This window comes from Rhinolophus sinicus, linkage group LG02, assembly GCF_036562045.2.
Source record: "Rhinolophus sinicus isolate RSC01 linkage group LG02, ASM3656204v1, whole genome shotgun sequence".
NCBI lineage: Eukaryota > Metazoa > Chordata > Mammalia > Chiroptera > Rhinolophidae > Rhinolophus > Rhinolophus sinicus.
Window position 1 is genome coordinate 62057150 of NC_133752.1, and position 20999 is coordinate 62078148.

General features: G+C 36.7%; 1 protein-coding gene across 13 annotated transcripts in view; it reads left to right on the forward strand.

The window, feature by feature from the left end:
* The first annotated feature begins 637 nt into the window (after positions 1 to 637).
* The window catches only part of EPHA5 (EPH receptor A5), a 338986-nt gene continuing 318624 nt past the window's right edge, over positions 638 to 20999 (forward strand). For 9 of the 13 annotated variants that reach the window (XM_019748162.2, XM_019748163.2, XM_019748165.2 and 6 more), the window contains exon 1: positions 1259 to 1582. In XM_019748162.2, coding sequence (XP_019603721.1) covers positions 1399 to 1582 — 184 coding nt within the window. In that variant the 5' untranslated portion in view covers positions 1259 to 1398. Of the gene's footprint in view, positions 1583 to 20999 lie in introns of all 13 variants that reach the window. The other 4 variants (XM_074324488.1, XM_019748170.2, XM_019748164.2 and 1 more) reach the window with 4 other exon arrangements.

Here is a 20999-nt window from a genome sequence, read left to right on the forward strand (position 1 = left end):
AATTAAGTTATCACATTCTTAAAATACCTGGCACACCACAAATCTCAATAAGCCAAATTGTTTGACTCCCTGAAATCTCAATCATAGCCACCGTTTCTATATTTAGAAATGCTACAATTTATTTCTGAAGATAAGGTTGACTATCCCATTCCAGCCGCCAAAGAATTGAAGGAATAGAAAGGGTCAGCAGCACTGAGCGATATGGGTGTTTAAGAAACTAGCCACGGACCAGCAGAGCCTGTGAATGCGCGGCTATGTGACGACAAGGCTGTTGATGCCAGGAGCCTGTGATGGGCAGCAGGCAATATGCCAAAGCAAGGGACCCGCTTCTCCAGGGGTTGCTGACTGAGCTAGGGCTGATTTCCCTTCCGCCTCCCAGGAGCCCGGGTCCTCGCTGGAGTCGTCAGGAGGCTTCTTCGTCCTAATTAACCCAGGAGGGAGACGCGCCTTTCCCGGAGACCGCTAGGCAACACTCACCACGGCAGCCTCCAGATTACTTCCCTCCGTGGGTGTGTGACTTCGTCCAAGCAACTCACACACAGTAGATCCTCACCCGCGAGGCGGCGAGCAGCAGAGGGAGGGGGAGCTGGGAGAAGGAGGAGGAGGAGGGGGGTGGGGAGGTGCAGAGCCGGGAGGAAGAGGAGACGACGGAGCTCCAGACACAGCGGGAGCGCGCCGTGGAGGTGCAGTTCCCACCTGGCTTTCGCAGCCGCGCACACACCGCCTCCTCCCAGGGCAGAGGGAACCGCAGCAGCACCGCGCCGCCGGCCTCCGCGCTCCTGCCGGCTCGCCGCCGTCAGTACCTCCCCGCGTCAGCGCTCAGCCCGCAGCTATTTCCTTCTGCCAGCCTCTTTGAACTCTCTGGATCTTTTCCTTTGCTCGCCTCTTTCGTAGTTTCCCCACCATATATTTTCTCAACTCCTCTTCCGTTATCCTTAGCTACCCAGTTTTATCTTTTCCCCCCTCCTCTTTTTATTGAGGATTTCTTCTTGACCTAAGATGACTTGTCTTCCTTACCTTCTTCTCCTTCAGCCCTGAAGACTGAGAAGGAGCCTTTATTTTTACCCCCAGTGGCATTGAAAAGACCTCAATCCTTAAAAGTCTTACGAGGCAAAGGAACAAGATACGGGACCTTCTCGACACCCTTGAGTCGAGTCCAAAACCGCACTACCAACCATAACTAGTGTTTCATTTAACCTCACTGGAGAGAGAGGAACAGGAAGCAAACTTCAGCGGGTCGAGGATCCGTGGCGTCCGCATTTGCAGGAGCCGCGTGCCAGAAGGCGAAGACCCCACGGGGAACGAGGAGGAGCCGTGAGCCTCCGTCGCCCCCTCCGCGAGGCCGGAGCCGTGGACTGTGCTGCTCGGGACAGCAGAGGCGGAGGCGGGTAGGAGAAGATGCGGGGCTCAGGGCCCCGGGGTGCGGGACGCAGGCGGCCCCCGAGCGGCGGCGGCGACGACCCCCCCAGCACCCCTGCGTCTCTGGCCGGCTGCTACTCAGCACCTCGCAGGGCTCCCCTCTGGACGTGCCTTCTCCTGTGCGCCGCTCTCCGGACCCTCCTGGCCAGCCCGAGCAACGAAGGTAGAGCGATGGGGAGGTCACCGCGGCGACCCGGGGCGGACGGTCGAGTCGGGGCCTGGAAGTGCGGGTCGGGGCGCGCTGGGCACTGCTGCCGCGGACTAGATCTCACTCCTCATCTCGAATTAACATTTGTCTTCGGCTTTCGCTTGCCTTTCGCTCTCTCTGCTTTCTGTGGCTGTATTGTTTGCTATGAGCTGCGCAGTGCTGGGCGAAGAACCTGCCTGTGCACAGAGGCTGTTTAGGGGCTGGGAAGTTGGAAGCCAGGTTGAAAGAGGGTTTGAGACCCGCGCTAGGAGGTTGGGTGAGGCAGGGGCTCACTAGAAGCGCGGCGGGAAGTGACATTTCGGGCTTGAGGGAGTGGGAACAGTTTGAAGTGCAGCGACAAGGATCTCAGGAACAGTGGTGGGGCTTTTAGAGACCGTTATTTGAGGCCGGTGATGGGAAACGTTGCGGGGGTGGCTGGATGCTTTTATTTTGAGGGAAAGTGCCTTCTGGGAGCTGTTATTTAGAGCATCGCCAGCTGCTATTCTGGGGTGGGTCGCAAGAGCTGTTCTTTCTCCAGGGAGTCCTTCTCCAGGGAAACACTGTAGGCGTTCCACACTGTAGGATGCCTTTTACTTTGGGGGGGACTCATAATCACACTGAGGCGAAAGTGGAAGAAGGCGGAGAGGTGAGATGCAGGGTGAAGCAGAGGAGGGTGGCGGAGTGTCACTGCCAGGAAGTTGCTGCTGGACCCCCCGGGGCTTGTCCCTCGGTGTTTCTGAGATGGAAAAGTCCCGCTGCAGCTCGGCACTGGATCTCGAAGTCCCAACTCTCCTCCCAACTGTCTGGACCCAGAAGACGGTCCCCACCTGCCACAGGAAGAGTAGGGCTGGGAGCGAGAGGGACCAGCGGCCCTCCTCCCCTCGGCCTGCCACCTCCCAGCGCGCAGCCCTTGGCCTTCTGGGCTGCTCCGGCCAAGCTCGCTCCTCTCACACACCCGGATTGCTCTCTGTGCTCGGGTCTCAGCTCCAGGGCTCTTTCCTCTAGGGTGTGGGGCAGCATCTCACATCCCAATCAGAGCTATAGACGCGCTCATCTCCACGGAAACATCTGTAAACCATACCCCCTCGCTGGAAGGCTAGCGTTTTGCTTTGGGGCTCTGGATACCACGAGTGAGGCAGAGAATCTTAAAAAATTTCTTCCACTCCTGGGGCAGGGGACTCTGGACTGGGAAGATGAAGCAGCAGCGGCGGAGTCGTGTGTGTCCTCGTGACTCGCACCGGTTTTGTCTTGGCTGTAGGAGAAGGCGCTGAGCTGGTTTCGGAGGGCTGCCAGCTTCCTAGCAACCTTGTGAAAGCAGAGCAGATCGCGACTCCCCACCCTACCCCAATCCATGAACTTCTCTCCTTAATTCTTAAATTTATTTTTTAAATCTGATTTAAGAATTATATGCAGTTTTATCTATCTATTCACCTATCTGTCATCTATCTGCAATTTCCCGTGTTTAATCCAAGCAATCTGCATTTTTTTCTTCCCCATAAAGTTGAAAAAGTGTTATCTGTAGTCGTGGTCCTTTCATTAATATCTCATGTTAGATTCATTATGTTAGAAGTCCAGATTGTGACAGGGTTAGGAGTCCTTTTATTAACTGTTTTATTCCACTGACAGGGACATCCTGGTTTGGATTTAAAGAGTAACAGTCATTCTCTCAGGCTCTCGTTATACTTCTCTCCCACCCCAGGTGTGATGGGGTAAAGAAGGTACGTAGTGATGAAAGGGAGTAGTAACTCTTGGTTAGAGACTGGAGAGAAATGAAGTCTCAGGGAGGGCTGTACTGAATGGGAACATGGGCCAAGACTGCGTGGAGAGGAAGCAGCAGCAGAAGGAAATGGAAGGAAGCAAGGAAATAGCCGGTCTCCTAAGGTGTTAGTGGAGCTTGTGGCAGATAGACTGGGGGATTTTATAAACTTAAACACCCAGGGGTTGTATTGTCCTTATTTCAGCTAGTGGAACACACAGCAAAACTTGGGCTACAGTGAGATGGAGATTGCACGGTCTAACCCAAAATGAATGCTACTTTACCACCAACTCCTCTGAAGACACTAAAAATAAAAATAAAAATGTCTGCTGTTTAGAGCACATTTTGTAATGTGTCACTATTTTGTGTCATTAGAAATAAAATCTTAATATATACGACTTCACATCATTCATCCCATCTCTCCTCAACACAGTTTTCCATCTTTCTGTTAATATCATCCCAGACCTTTATTTCTGTATTTTCCTAAAATTTATGTTCTTTTTGTTTCTCTATGGTAGTGTTGTAATTAGAACTACAAGAATATATTAAGATATTTATAACAGCAGTCAGTCTATTTATTTATTTATTTGAAGATTCAGATTGGAGTTTTAAAGTTCATTTTTGTTTATTTTGGAAGGAACTTTGGAAGATCAGGGACAGAAAGATTTGATGAATGCACTGAATCCATTAATAACTTGCTTGCATATGCTTTGCTTTCTGCAACCTATAGAAGCTTAGTGATTTCCCAGATGGTAGTGGTAGTTGTGTGTGTGTGCATATATATATATATATATATATATGTGTGTGTGTGTGTGTGTGTTTAAAGTAATACTCCCATTATGTGAGAAAAAATTCAAGGCAGATAGAAATAAATATGAATTTATATTCATAATTAGTGTTCCAGTCAAATTTAAAATTTAACTTTGTTAGATACAAATAAGCAGAATTGAACAGAAAAAGTAAAACATATCTAGAATATTGGATTGATATGATTACATATGGAAGAAACCTTTGAACTACAATATAATGCACAAAACGTTTTTATTGTAAAATAATTCAGAGGTGTATTTAGCAAGAAACTATTCTAAGACTGATCAAGCAGGACAAATGTATCAACAAGTCAAAATTTTAATAGATTTAATAAGTAAAGGGAGCATGTCCACTGTTAGGAAGACTGGAGGTGGCCCTGAAAGTATTCAGTAACTGCCACTTTTTGCAGTCTGGAGATATATTTGTAAACAAGCATTATTTGACAAGTGCTTTTCACAGCAGGGATTCTTGGCCAATTACTGTTGAACAGCTCTGCATTGAAAATGATTCACCAGTGGTGAATCAAGCTTAATTCTTTGAAGCTATAGTCAGTAATGTCCCAGTAAAGTGCTTCTGACAGTTGTCAGCAGTTTGTATTTGAAAAGTCCAGTTTCTTGTCTCTGAATGTTTTGTATATTTGAGAAAGTGGGATGGAGGGGCTCTGCGAGGAAAAAACAAAACAAAACAAAAAAAACCCATAAGGGGAAAAATGTGGGGCTAAATTGTTTGAAAAACAATCATAAATTTGTAGATGTTTTCAATGGAAAGAAAGACAAGGAAGAACATTTGTTTGGGGGTTTTTCTTGGTTTATCACAGGATCCGGCCCATAAAACAGATTGGACAACATAATAGATTTGTAAAACTAAATGGCATTGTTGTGTGGCCTTGTGATCCTGTTGTAATTCATTTCCTTTTAAATAGAGTCGCAGGATCTCCCTCCCCCCAGAAAAGGGATAGTAAAATCATTCCCTCACCAGGATGCTACTGAAGAAAAAAGGGAGCCATTACCCCTATTTATATCATAGATTGTTGGAAGTAGAAGGAACCATGAAGGGTTTGGCTTTTGGCTTTATAAACCATGAAAGAGCAGGGCAGAGGATAGGGTCTTGCTATTTTAAGTTTTTTTTTTTTTTTTTTTTTGACATATTTTCCTGGGTGTCAGGGTGATAGGTAGGAGGATTTCATTTCCTTATATAAGACAGAAAAGAGGGTGGACAATTCCTGCATTTACCATAGAAACTTCACCTTTGATTGAAAATATTCTTGTTGTAATATTGCCATTAGTAATGCTAGTGTAATTCTTTATTTCAGTTGATATAGGAAAAGAGTTCATTTTTTATACTTAGAAATGTATTACTTACCATTATTTATATCATTAATATTCTGCTCTACAAAATGTGACCACTTGAAGTATTTCTACATAAGATATCAAAATGAGATGATATAGCTATTTATAGACAAACATCCCCAAACTATTTAATTAAATACTAGACATTATGCAATATAACTACTGTTGAAAAAATAGCTATGGTCTAGTTATTATCACTACATTTTTGATGATTGACTTGATCACTTCAACCTCCTTTGTTTGGAGTGCTTTTTTATGTATTTGCTTGAATGACTAATTCATTTCTCTTTCATTTTTACCTTTGACTGTAAAAATAGAGTATAATATGCATGATTACAGTGTTTCCCCGAAAATAAGACCTAGCTGGACCATCAGCTCTAATGCGCCTTTTGGAGTAAAAATTAATATAAGATCCGGTCTTATTTTACTATAAGATCAAATCTTATATAATACATAATATGTAATACATAATATGTAATACATAATATATAATATATAATATATAATATATAATATAATATAATACTGGGTCTTACATTAATTTTTGCTCCAAAAGATGCATTAGAGCTGATTGTCCAGCTAGGTCTTATTTTCGGGGAAATAGGGTATATTAACTAACTACAGCTGTTTTTCCTTTTATAAATCTAAATTAGTATTTTTTTTAAAAGGAAAAATATGCTGTTAATATCTAAAAGAAATAGCTACTGTAAAAAGTGTTAGTAACACTTTATATTTTGGTTTTTTGTCAATTTAAATTAGCAGGTATATTCCATTTTACTAACAGTTTGAATTTAAGTTAGCAGAGTTACCTAATTATTCAAAGATGAATATGGCACTTTTAGCAATCTTAAAATAGTTTTACAATTGTATTCATAAAACTTGAAAATTAAAATTTGATTATCCAGGCTTGCTTATGAATCACTAAAAATTCATTGAAATATTTGTCCTTTTTTTCTTTTAGAAAGAGTGAATTTTAACTATAAAAACAATATGATAGCTAAAAATGTAAATTGTTGCCTTAGGGACTCAGAATGATTCTTGCTGTTCTATTTGGTGAATATGCATTTATCTATAGAGAAGAATAGCTTCTACTGGTATGCTTTACTGGATAAATACATATTTAGTTATTTTATCAAAATTTATAAGATCAGTTGGTAAGGTAGTGCTTTCTTCAAAAGACTTATTTATCCTAGTCGGTTTTATACATAAACACAGCTGATGGTGCTTTTAATTGACATTAAAATAATTATCATGTATTCTATCCCAGATCAATTGATACACTTACATTTCTATGCGTGTATATAAGAGTAGCTAACAATGTCACCCCAATAAACTTTAATTTATAAAAAAGAGTGGCTAACAAATAAAATGAGTTCTAAAGATGTTGTAAACAGATTAAAATTTTCACATTATTTTACAAAAAGTTTAATAGTATGTATCTTTAAAGTAATAAACAAAATGGGTTTATTCAGTGAGATGTATTGACACAAGAAACAGATTAATAACAGGAGAATCTCTGATCTATTCATAACAATTTTCAAAGAATTAGATAGCTATTAGAAAACTGGAAGATTTGGTAGTTGTTCACTGTGAAAACTTGTCTGAATTATTGGTTCCATTGAAAATGTTTAAATCAAAATGTAAATGATTAATTTTAAAGAATTTAGGTTTGAACTTCCAAAACAATTAGCATCAGAACATAGGGTTCTCTCTTTTATTATATATTTACTTTTCCCTATTTAGCTTCTGACTTTCCAGACATTTTGTTTATTCAGAGTTAAAATGTTTGAACATGACAAAACTTTTCTTCTGAACAAAAAAAAAAAAAAAAAAATGTTTCAGATTTTTAAATCCAAACTTGTACAACAGCTCATTTTTGATAATACATTTAAAACATATGTAAGGTGTCTTAATTAACTTTTCAACAAAGTACTGGTAGGATCACTGATACTATTAATTATAGTATGAAACAGCTACTTATAAGTCAAGTTACAAATAGATAGTGATACAGGTATTCTTGAGTATTAAAATTTGATTGGAATTTACTTTTTTCTTCTGACTATAGATTTCACATATAGTATTGAATTCATTCATTGCATTTATTATGATCCCATAAAATCAAGAGGTCATTTCAATTTAAATTTTACATTACAATAACAGTAGATAACACTTAATTGAATGATTTAAATATAATTCTAATCAATGACTTTCATGAGAAATTGAGATTTTTAAATTACCTTTTAGCTTCTTTCATTACCACCTTAATTTCATCTGCCCCATGTAATCTATTAGTATAAGGCAAAAGATAAGTGAATAAAAAGAACAAGTACTATAAGGTACATAAGAATTTGAATTGTGTCTGGTGAAATGTCTCATAATTTATGGTCTTGCTCTTTTTTCGTTTTCTAAAATCTTAAAATTTTCATCTAATGAGAATGTCTAATGAGAATCCCAGGCATTGCAAAGTCATAAAATGAAACTAATTTAGTAGGTGTACCACTTGGAGTTTTTGAAAACAATGTGGTTAGCATGATGAACTTTATTAACTGTCATTTAATGTTAGTATAACTTTTAAATAACTTTTTATCTTTAGTGATTTAAATTAACCACAAGGAGTCATTTCTATTATTTAAAAATTGCCTGCAGATCCTCTAATATGTGTGAGCTTTGCTTTAGAGTACTATTTCCAATGGTTCCCACTTAAGGAAAACCTAGTAACTTCTGGTCATAATTAAGCTTTCTTCTAGCTCTTCTTTTCCAATAGGTTCCACAGCCTTTAGTCTCTCATCAGTTTATGTATTACTTTGTCAATACCATTTAAATTATTTCTTAAATTAATGAAGAATATATAAAACGTTGTTGATCAAATTTGACCATAGGTTGTGCATTCTTTCCTTTGTATTTCCAGGTAACTCAGTGTTTAGAACTTTAATTGTGGTACATGGATGAAGCAGAGTGCATTAACTTGGCCAGATGTTGGTGTATGTGCACATGGACACATTTTGGGGTGTGTGGGAAGGTCATGGTGAGGCTGGAAGGAAGAGTCGGGAGGGATGTTAAGATGGCATCGATATGAACTTGATATTAATAAAAATGGTTGGATTTCATTTTTTATATTATTTAAAAAGACACACACACGTGGGCACACTTTAATTTTTTTTTTTAAATTAAAGCTTATTGAGTGACAATTGTTAGTAAAGTTACATAGATTTCAGGTGTACAGTTCTGTGATACATTATCTATTTGTCACATTATGTGTTCACTACCTAGAGTCAGTTCTCTTTCCATCACCATGTATTTGATCCCCTTTACACTCATCTACCACTCCCTTGCCGTCTTACCCTATGGTACCACTAAACTATTGTCTGTATCTGTGAGTTTTTGTTTCTTCATTTGTTTGTCTTGTTCTTTTGTTGTTTTCAGTTTTATATACCATATATCAGTGAAATCATATGGTTCTCGACTTTTTCTGTCTGACTTATTTCGCTTAGCATTATAATCTCAAAATCCAATTTTATATTTGTTTCACTGTTACTCTAAAGGTATATTAATAAATACCAGCCTAATGAAATAAAATGAAGTAAGATGTCTTAATTCATTTTATTTCCTTGATTTAGGTTTTATTCTTCTTCTGTTTCTCTGTAAACTGTACTGTTTTATTGAGTCATGCCAAATACTTGTGGCATTAAGACACCCCACAGATTAAATAATTGGGATTAAAGTATCTGTGATGAGCCTAATTCTATTTTAGTGGTTGGACTATTGTCCAGGCTGTTTTCTACATCTATCACATGTGTTTGGTTCTAACTTAACTGAGCTGGTAACTCTGTTAAGTAAATGATTCCGGTAAGAAAAAAAAAGAAAAAAATCAAAGAGCCAAAACCTGAGGGTTGAAATAGTTTGCATATGCTTTGTGAGAAAATGTTCCTACTTGGAAACATGTTTCGGGCTAAGTATTGGAAGATTTAGAGAAAATACAATCTGTTCTTTTACTCTGAGATGGGTAGTGTCTTTTTTCTCTTATAATAATTTCACACCCACATCTCTCTTCCCTTTCTTCCCCTCCTTTCCTCAGTCTCTCCCTCCTTCTCTTCCTTCCTTTCTTTTTTTTTAAATATGCATATTTTGATTTAATACATTTTTATAGAAGTGTAACTTATAGCAAAGTGCAGAAATCAAAAGTATACAAATCGATGAATTTTTCACAAAGAGGACACATGCTCTTGCTTCCTTTCTCTCTCCGTTCCTCCTTCCTCCCACCTCCCCTTTCAGACACTCCATTCCTATGAAGTCAAAACAAGGTAAAAGGATCAGAGCCAAGAACTGTTATGTTCCAACACCCCCAAGGAAATTGTGATTTCAAATGGGGTGATAAGACAATAATAGTCTTCTGTTAAATAAATCATGGGACCTAGTCTCTAAAGGTAAAGAGTAGCTTGTGTCAAACTAAGGCACACATTTTTTACTTAATTCATAAATCAGAAGTACAAGAGTTTAAAGGCGTCTCTGTTAGTTTTATATTTTTTATAAGATAGCTCACTTATTTACTTTGCACTGGCTGTCCCTTCCTGTTCCAGGATGCTTGTTAATGTCTGCTGTGGAAACACAAACTCAGCAGGTAGATAGATCCTGCTGGCACCAGTTCAGCCAGGCAGTCCACAGCTGGAGCTTTGTCTGTGAGCCAAATTCTAACTTTCACCCAGAGTTCTGGCCTTGGGTGGTAGCTGGACAGGTGAGACAGGCAGCTGGGTCTTGTGGAAGATAACAATGGACTCTCTTCTCCTTTTGAGTTTCACTCTAGGCAGTACAGTGAGGCAGTAGAAAGTCTCCCTAGGTACAAGGGGGTACAATAAGCCTTCTGACAAAAGTAGAAAATATTTAGAAACTGCTGTGTCTGGGACATTTTAACCATGTCTAATTTCAAACCATCATATTTCATTTCATTGGAAGTGGGGAACAACAGATTTAATCTTGCAGAGTTGGAGTCACTGTTATTTTATTGAAGTTTGTAAAACCAAGTAAGGAAAGGATTTAATAATATGTAATCACAGAAAAAAATAAACACGGAAAAAAATACCCTGGCTTTGAAAGTAAAAAACAAGCTAGTCTTCTCTTTGTTTGTTTTGTGGGGGGAGGTTAATCTCCATCATTTACTAACTCTAAGCTTTGTGGACATGCATTTAGTTATTTTTTCTTAACCTCACTTCACTTATTTGTAGCTTGGTACTTTCTGCTTTATATAATTGTTGTGGAGGACAAACCAAATAAAACTGTCTTCTAAGTGGTAGAGCACTATACAAATGTAAGTTGTGGAAATGTAGCTGATTAAAGCTCTGCATAGCTCATGTATGCAAATACCTCACTTGCTGGGTAAGAATAGGATATATAAAAGCACTGGGTACAACAGTTTTGTGGACTTCAGCTTATGTTATGTGAGGAAACTTTCTTAAGAAACAATATAAATATATCTTACTTCTGCAAATGTAACAGGAAAGGACTTAGTAAACACTTTGCTAGTGCCTCAGTAGCATGGAAATGGCCCATGTCATTGAGTGCCCTGTAGATTAATTTTAATTAACTTCACAATAATTGTGTCTCTTTCTGGGTGGTGCAAATGGGGAGATGTAAAGACCATGAAATGACCGCTGCCATATATGAGCGGTATGGTCTTGAACCATCACTGCAGATTCCACGTAGTTAAAATGAAATGTTAACGCACACTCATAGGGTTGTTGTAAAAATAAAACAAAAATTTATGTACTCGTATATTGCTTAGTAAAATTCCTAGAGCAAAGCAGGTACACAACAAATGTTAATCCCTATGTTTCCCCAACCACTAAATATGGGATATTTGGGATAACATTTCACAATCAGTTCATCATCTCCCTTGTGTTGGATGATTAAAGGGAATCGGGGACAAAAGAACAATCTAACAAAATAATTGCATATGCAAATTTTTCAGAGCTATCCAAAATAAAAATCAATCACATGATGATGTCCTAATTTTCTGCTGCTTATTTAAATATATTGGACACTAAGATTTGATTAGGAAATAAAGTGGAAAGCCAGCAGTATAAGGAACATGGGTTGTAAATGTTGGATTTTACCTCATTTTTCCACAGGTAGAGGTCAGATGTTACTTATTAGCCACAAAATATATCAAGAGATCTCTTAAAATATTTAGTCTTAGCATAGTATGCATATATATATATATATATATATATATATATATATAGTATATATAGCATAATATGCATTATATATACATATATATACATATATGTGTATATTATATATATATATGTGTGCATATATACACATATACATATATATATAATGCACACATACCCAGGGTGTCAAAAAAATGAAAAATGTATACAATGGACACTTTGGTTAGCCTTGCTCAAGCAGTATTTCGTTGTAATCAGAAGTGTCTAGACGCTGATGGTAACCACTTTGAGCACCTCTTGTAATTGCAGAAGTCAAATGTGACTTGTATTCATCTTTTGTTATCAGTATATATTGAATATTACAATTTTAATGCAGTTTTCCTTTCTTAAAATATGTATATATTTTTTGGCACCCTCTGTATGTGTATGTGTGTGTGTGTGTGTGTGTGTGTGTGTGTGTGTGTGTGAGAGAGAGAGAGAGAGAGAGAGAGAGAGAGAGAGATTAAAATGACCTATAAAATGATGCTGAAAGTGGATAGTTGGGACAATTATATCCTTAGAAGTTTCCTGAAACAGATATCTGGCACTATAATTTGACACCACATTTTAGTCTGAAATATGCAATTTTCTGATGTGTTCAGCTTTATTCATAATTTGAAATATTACTTGGACATATAATTGGATTTTACATTTTCGGAAAGTTTTTAATATAATTCTGTGAGGGTTTTTTTTCCTTTACATAGGTAAACATAAACAGGTATAAGGCAGTACAGAGCATACTGTATTTAGATCTGCTTATGAAATGTATGTGTGTTTGCGTGCTAAATAGTTTACATACCTGTATACAATAATTATAGCTGACACTCATTATTGAACATGCAATGTGCCATTGTCCTAAGTAGTATATAGGTCTTGGTTTATTTTTCACAAGAGAAGCCTAGGAAATGGTAATAGAAATTATTAGTATTATTCCTATTTTACACGTGAAGAAAGTGAGGCAGGAAATAACTTGTCCACAGTTACAAATCTGAAAGTGATTGAAATCTGCATTCAAACCCAGGCAGTCTGACTCTAGTATGCTCTCATCAACTCTTCTACACTGGGAGAAGCAGGTGACTGAAATATAATATATAAGAGCATACACTGAAATATAATAAAAGAGCATACAAAAATTTATATAGAGTCCTGGGGGTATTTGTTCTCATGATCACTCCTAACTCCATTTTTCCCCCTCTCACTAAATAATTGATAAACTGCTTGTCATGGGGCTGTTATAGACCCCATGTTGACATCTACCCTTTTCACTTCCCTGAACCCCACTAGTACAAGGTAAGATCTCTTCCCACACATTGCTTTTTTTCCATTTATGGGCATGTATTATTTATTTATTTATTTATTTATTTATTTATTTATTCATTCATTCATTCATTCATTCATTCATTCATCCATTCTTCATTCATTCTGTTACTTTAGTATATGAGCAACCCAGTTCTCAATTCCCAGCCCAGGCTACATGTTAGACCTAGTTTAATATACTCAAAAGCCCATAAGAAACTCTCCCTGCAAAAGTGCTCTCTATTGCTGATCAGTACCCTTGCTCTATTGGTAATAGAGGGCAACTTTGAAAATATAGTTTTTACTTGTGATATTATATTTTTTAGGCAGTACTATTTTTTGTTACAAGTAGGGGACTGAAAGTTTCAGCAGAAAATGTATTCACCTGTTCTCCTACCCAAGCCAACCCTTTGGCTACTTTTTATCTCTTTGTATAGGGTTATATTTAATATTTTATAATCACTTTTATGTAGTTTATATTTTTAAAGGACTCTGTAGTTTACAAAATGAACTAACCTTCATCATTCTATGAGAATATCATTAAAACATCCTGTAGTATAGTTTAGACAAATCATTGTTATAAACAAAGGAACTGAAACAAGAAAGTTTGATCTATTAAAAAAATGAGAAGCACTTTCTTTTTTTTTTTAATTTATTTTTTAAGTTTATTGGGGTGACAATTGTTAGTAAAATTACATAGATTTCAGGTGTACAATTCTGTACTCATTGGAAGAATCAACATAGTTAAAATGGCCATATTACCTAAAGCAATATACAGATTTAATGCAATCCCCATCAAAATCCCAATGGCATTTTTAAAAGAAATAGAACAAAAAATCATCAGATTTGTTTGGAACCACAAAAGACCCCAAATAGCCAAAGCAATCTTAAGAAAAAAGAACAATAATGGAGGTATCACACTTCCTGACTTTGGCTTGTACTACAGGGCTACAATAATCAAAGAGAAGCACTTTCAAAGTCTAAGTCTTAGGACCACAGAACCAGTGCTCCACTTCAGGAGACAGTACCACAGAGTGGTGAGAGCACAGGCTCTGGACCTTGGCTGAGTCACTTAGAGCTGTGTGACCTCGTTCAAGGTAGAAAACCTCCTTGAGGCTATGCTCTCTTTTCTGTAAAATAGGAATATTAATATGGTTAAGTATTGTAAATATGAATTGAATTCACATCAATATAGTGTTTTTAAAATTCTGGTACATAGCATTATATAAGTTTTAAATACTATATGTGCTGGAAAAAATTACTGTGGTTTGGCACTCTGACATTTAGCAAGGTCTAATTTTCTGCCTTAGTCAGTGAGTACTGTCTAATATTATGATGAGTGGAAATGCCAGAAGAGAAGCACTTGAGTTCAGTTCAATTGCCAAAGCAACCCTTGTTTACTCCCTGGTTACACACCCTTCAATGGCTCTCCAGTTTTCTAAGGATAAAATCTAAACTCCTTAAGCCTGAGTACAAAGCTCTCAGTGGTTTGCTTCTGGACCCCCTCTCCTGCCACTTCCACTTCTGTCCTGCACTGCAGGCTCCTGTGAGGGAGACCAGCTCTCAGTGTACTTGGATTCCTGGTGCTCAGTGGGAAACATACAGCTCCTTCCTTCACCTAGGTAATTCTATCTTTATGCCTGGGTCTGTCTCTATGCTACCATGTTTCCCCAAAAATAAGACCTAGTCGGACAATCATCTCTAATGCGCCTTTTGAGCAAAAATTAAAACAAGACCCGGTCTTATTTTACTATAATACATGACCAGGTCATTATAATATAATGTAATAATATAATATAATAATAATAATAATATACTATAATGCTGGGTCTTATATTAATTTTTGCTCCAAAAGATGCATTAGAGCTTATTGTCTGGCTAGGTCTTATTTTCCGGGAAACACGGTAGGTAAGACTTTTTCCCAATTTCCCCAAAATTGTGTATCAATTTTTACTCCATGTGCAACATATTACACTGGGCTGGAGTTGGGTTTTTCCTTATTTGCGTATTTCTGATATTTGATCATAATAGAAATTGCTGTAAAAAGTAAATAAAGGTTAATCAGAGAAAAAATTCTCCTCTGAACTGAGAATTTTCTGCTAATGGAGATAGTATAATTTGCCAACCAAAGCAAGTTAATGCCAAAAAAACTAGCAGTATAATTTTTTTTTACATTTACCAAATGTACCAATATGAAGAAAGCTTTGCCTGTCTGTAGACTCAATGAAAGCCAACCCCAAGTATGCTATACTGAAGTATGTTATATTCTAGAGTCTTATGTTTATTATAAGTTTATGTTTAAGGAGTGATGTTATTAAGTAACCTCTGTGTTTCTTTAAACAGACCACTTTTAACCACACCCAGCCTCACCTCATTTTGCTGGTGGAGCCCAGTATAGGCATTTTCATAAATTCATAACTAATAAAGTTTAGGCTCCTGGTATCATAGAGTCTCTTCTAAACTATGAAGTTACCAACTCAAAGATTGTATGATTGCCAACCCAAATAAGTTAATACCAAGAAATTTGGCCATAAAAGACTTTATTTTAGATTTACCAAAAGTATCGATGAGAAGAAAGTCTGAGATTTGGGAACCACTTGAAAATAATTCACAGCTATTCCGTGGTCACTATCCATGATTTAATCGACTACTGCTTTCTGCCTTCTTCCTTAAGATAAATTCTCAGAATTCATACGACTTAGCCCCTATCGGCCACCATAAAATAAAGTTTTCTGCATTAAGCATGACTTAATTTTACCTCTAGAAAAACAATTAATATAAAACATCTGTTTTTTTATGGTTCAAATTTCTTGGGGGAGGATGGGTTTACCCTTTCATTTGTTCTAGATTTCCTGGATTATTTAGACTGTCACTCTATGAAGAACCTTAGATTTATAACTTGGTTGGAATTCTTAATATTGAAGGGAAAGTAGCAGGAAAATGGATGCCATCAACACTGTGAATAAAATAGCATTAAAATTGATTTATGAAGGAGAAATTTTAAAATGTAATGATGAGTGTCTTTTAAGTATAGTTTGGTTACTCTCTGGTTATTGTGTTTAATTCTAACCAGTATCTGGTTAGTATATATAAGTAACTGTTCCTCTTGAGCATATTTTTATTTACTCTAAAAATTATGACAAATATATCAGAAATATAAGTGAGTTGATATTGTATTCTACTGAGCTAAGACTTCTTTGAATTGAATATTTCTCTAGATGGGTGGGGTAATAATAACTGCTTATGAAGACTATTACCACATAATCTCCTTTAATTCTTACAACAACCCAGTAAAATGTACATTGTTATTCCAGTTTATGGGTGGGAGATTGGATTTGGGAGAAATTAGGTAACTTGCATTGGGTCACACAAAAAACACACAAATAGGAACCAGGTATATATAATGCCGAAGCTCTTGGTTGCACCAATTATGCTAGAGATTACTTTTATCTAAGTGTACTTAGTATTATGATTTTTATTCGTGCTTACTATCTTTCAAGGAAGGAATCATGTTTTATTACAAAAAAAAAATCACATGTATTATGAGAAAATCAATATGAGAATAATACAAATATAAGCAAAGTATATGCAGACAGGGGAAACTTATATCAAGAAAATCTGACTATCATCAATGCTAAAGCTATTGAATAGAAAAGTATAAGCTTTTACTTACACAGTTTTCATTTCCTGGCAGAAAATCTGTCAGTTCATCAGTAAAAAAACACTTTTTCCTGACTGGGGTTTGAGAGAAGCTGGTCTCAGTGGTGTTTGTGTTTGGGGTATTGAACAATGTCATGAATAATATTCTTTACAATTTTCAAAATATGCAGAACTGATTGTACTAATAGGGTTTTATATAAGTCGTCATTGAAAGCCAAGTATTAGAAGTGGTTATCAAACTTTTTAAAGCAGCAGAAACTCTCATTCAAAAGAAATCACTGTGGAAGCCCAATGCATGAAGCAGGTAGCAACAGAGTTATTGGCTGTATTTCTACCTCCTCCCTTCCCTCATCTGCTGATACCTCTTAGCCATCTCTTTAGAACCATAGGGGCCGTCGTGAGCTCAGTGTGAAAACCACTTTATTAAAATATAAAAGCAATGTTCTATAGAGGATCAGAGTACTGTGATCCTGACTTGTAGCTTTCTAACTCTCTAAAAAAAACAAATTATAATATATGGTAAAGTTTACTGTGAACCAGGGGTTTCTAACCTAGAGGTACTCATGAGAGCCAACCTCAGGACATTGTTAAATATAGTGTTCCCCCTTATCTGTTATTTTTTCTTTCCACAGTTTCAGTTACCCATGGTCAATCACAGTCTGAAATATTAAATGGAGAATTCCAGAAATAAATAATTTATAAGTTTTAAATATCTGCACCATTCTGAGTAGGGTGATGAAATCTCACAACGTTCAGCTCCTTCATGCTGGGACATGAATCATCTCTTTGTCCAGTGTATCCTGTGTAATACTCATTAGTCACTTCACAGCCATCTTGGTTATCACATCTACTGTTGAGGTATTGCAGTGCTTATGTTCAAGCAATCCTTATTTTACTTAATAATGCCACATTCATATAATTTTTATTATAGTATATTGTTTTCTGTTTTATTCCTAATTATTGTTGCTAATCTCTTGCTGGGCCTAGTATATCAATTAAACTTTATTACAGGTCTGCATGCATAGGAGAAAACATAGTACTGTGTTTCCCAGAAAATAAGACCTAGCCATACCATCAGCTCTAATGTGTCTTTTGGAGAAAAAATTAACATAAGACTCAATATTTTATATTATATTATATTATATTATATTATATTATATTATATTATATTATATTATATTATAATTAGACTCGGCCTTATATTATATTATATTATATTAAAATAAGGTCGGGTCTTATATTAATTTTTGCTCCAAAAGACACATTAGAACTAATGGTCCGGTTAGGTCTTATTTTCAGGGAAGCACAGTATATATAGGGTTTGGTACTATCTGAGCTTTCTGGAATCCACCGGCGTTCTTGGAGCATATTCCCCCGGAATAGACAGGACTACTGTATACCATGTCTGGACCTCTAGACTCACTGAATCAAAATTCATGAAAGCAAGTTCTGTGGAAATCTGTGAACCTGGGAATCTGTAGTTTTAGAACATACATAAATAATTCTGACTTTTGGCCTGTTAAAGAACCCTTACTTAGAATAGAGCTACTCAAAAGGGGACTGGGGTCTGAAAGTGGTGGCAATCTGAAATGGTACCAGTATAAAAAGTAAGAATTAGCTTTTCCAGACTCTTATTGTGATTTGACATTGCCACAACAATTCAATTTTGTGATAGGTAGATTTCCTCGTTGGATTGGGACATAGCCCAGTTTGAACCAGTTCAAACGTTGTTGGACTTGAGTTAAGTAAGCATAAGGATCACTTGGGTGATGGGGACTTTCTAAGATGTAGTCTCCTCCTAACATCCTAATTTTGTAGGTTTTAGAATGAACCAATGGGTTTACATTTTAAAAAGCACTGCAGGTGATTCTAATGCAGGTGCTAGAAATACCACACTTACAAAACACCAACAAATACCAGGGTGCCAAAAACTGTATGCAAGTGGGCACTTTGGTCAATGGTGCTTAAGTGGTAGTTCGCTGTAATCAGAAGTGTCTGGACGCTGATGGTGACCACTTTGAGCACCTCTTGTAATTGCAGGAGTCAAATGTGACTTGTATTCATCTTTTGTTATTGTTGCATATTGAGTATTACAATTTTAATACAGGTTTCCTTTCTTAAAATGTGTATACATTTTTTGGCACCTTTGTATATATCTGATTAATACACAGAATAGTAATACATGTATATGATTAATACTCAGAAAATGCTATATAAATGTTTTCTATTAATCTTAAAAAGGAGACTATAAAAACATGCTAAAGCTAAAGGTGATGTACAGTATTATCAGATAATACTATGCACAGTAAGGAAATGCAAGATGTTAGAGAATTGTGAAAGAAAATACCAAAATGCAAAAGAAAAAAATTCTAAGTATGGTTTGATATATAATCAGTGATAGAGCCATTGATATCAGAACTGATCTTCAAGGGGTGTACTTTGATTAATACTTCTTTACATTCCTAAATAATATTAAATGCATTTTGAATGTGTTCACATATATCCCTCAGTACCAAATATTAATTTATATAATTATATCCTAAGAGAGTCTGTCTCAAGGGGTACGGAGGATTATTTCAAAGGCAATATAAACTTAAGTAGGTGTCTACTCTCAGGGCCATCACCTGGAAGTTTGAACAATCAGCAAGTTACTTCCTGTTTATTCACTGGTGTGTCTTCATGGACTAGAACAGTTATTGGTACTTAAGTAAATGCTTAATAAATATTTGTTGAATGAATGAAAACTCATTCTTTCCAGGTGTCATATTCCACAGAACTTGAATAGACGTTAAGATAGTGAGAAGTTTTCCTTCGTTGTATAATTGATATACAGAGGATGCCCAAAAAATGTATACAAATTTTAAGAAAGCAAAAAACTGTATTAATTGTAATACTCAATATATACTGATAACAAAAGATGTGAATACAAGTCACGTTTGACTTTGGCAATTACAAGAGGTGCTCATAGTGGTTACCATCAGCATCCAGACCCTTGTGATTATGGCAAACTACTGCTTGAGCATAGACAACATTGCTTAAAATGTGTGTACATTTTTTGGCACCCTTGGTATATATTATATAGGATTTGATTAGGTTATGGATAATAGAAAAACTGTCTAACAGTAACTTAAAAAGTAGAGAATGTATAGGCTTTTTTTCTAATGTTTGAGAAAGAAGTTTCAGGGCAGATAGCTGGTGGATTGGGTTCAATGGCTTCATAACGTCAGGACAGGAAACACTGTGATTTTTTTGGGCCTAACTATCAAGCTATTTGCCTCATGGCTGTGAGAAGGCCAATGCATCTCCAAGCATCACATCCAGTTCAGTACAAGAAGAAGAAAAGAGAGAGAAGAGCCAGAATCATGTCGGCTGTACTATTCCTTCTGCTAAGGCAGTGAAACTTTTCCAGAAATTGGCGAGCAGATTTCTATTTATATCTCATTGGCCAGACCTGTGCAACAAGACCACCAGATTCAGTAGAGGCTAAGATAATAGAAACATGATTATCGTTATTTGCTAAGGCTAGTCATGACCCATTGTCTGGTGCCGGGCACGTTGCTACTCCAAACACAAGTAAGATTTTGAGACCAACGAAGGAAAGAGAAATGATGTAATTAATAGACGTAACACAGCATCTGCCACAATGCCACAGAAAATTGAAAGTACATTCATTTTATTTTACTTTATTTCCTTCTTTTCATATTCTTTTCATAGTTTGTAAAAAGAATTAACAAACTACTGATATTGTATTTTGAGCAAAAATAGAAATTTAGACGCCAGGTTAACTAGGCAAAAATGATTGCTACTAGATAATCAATTTATACCCTGTTAATACATATCTATATCTATATCTATAGTTATAGATATAGATATAGATATGTTTCACTGTATTTTAATAGACTGACTTAAAAAGTACTTTGCTGCTGCCTTGAATGCTTCTAGCTGTTTTGAGGTGGATAATTAGAGCTGGGTACTACAATATTTATGTTCAGCCACCTAATATTTTGAGCACAATATCTGTTTACACTTCTGTCTCTGTTCTTTATATTTTTGATTAGTTTTTTAATGACAAATCCTTATCCAAAGGTTTCTTGTAATATGATTTTTGTCTATTTTAGATAACAAAAAACCATTATGTTGGGTTTACATTAGAATTAAATTTTAAGCAAGCTGCAAGACTGATATGAGAATAATGACTTAAATTTCCAGCAATAAAACTGGTTAATTTCTCATTTTACAAAAAGGGCTACTGAGCCACCCAGCTGCTTGCTCATTTTTGGAAGTATCACCTTAAAATACAGACTATGAATTTG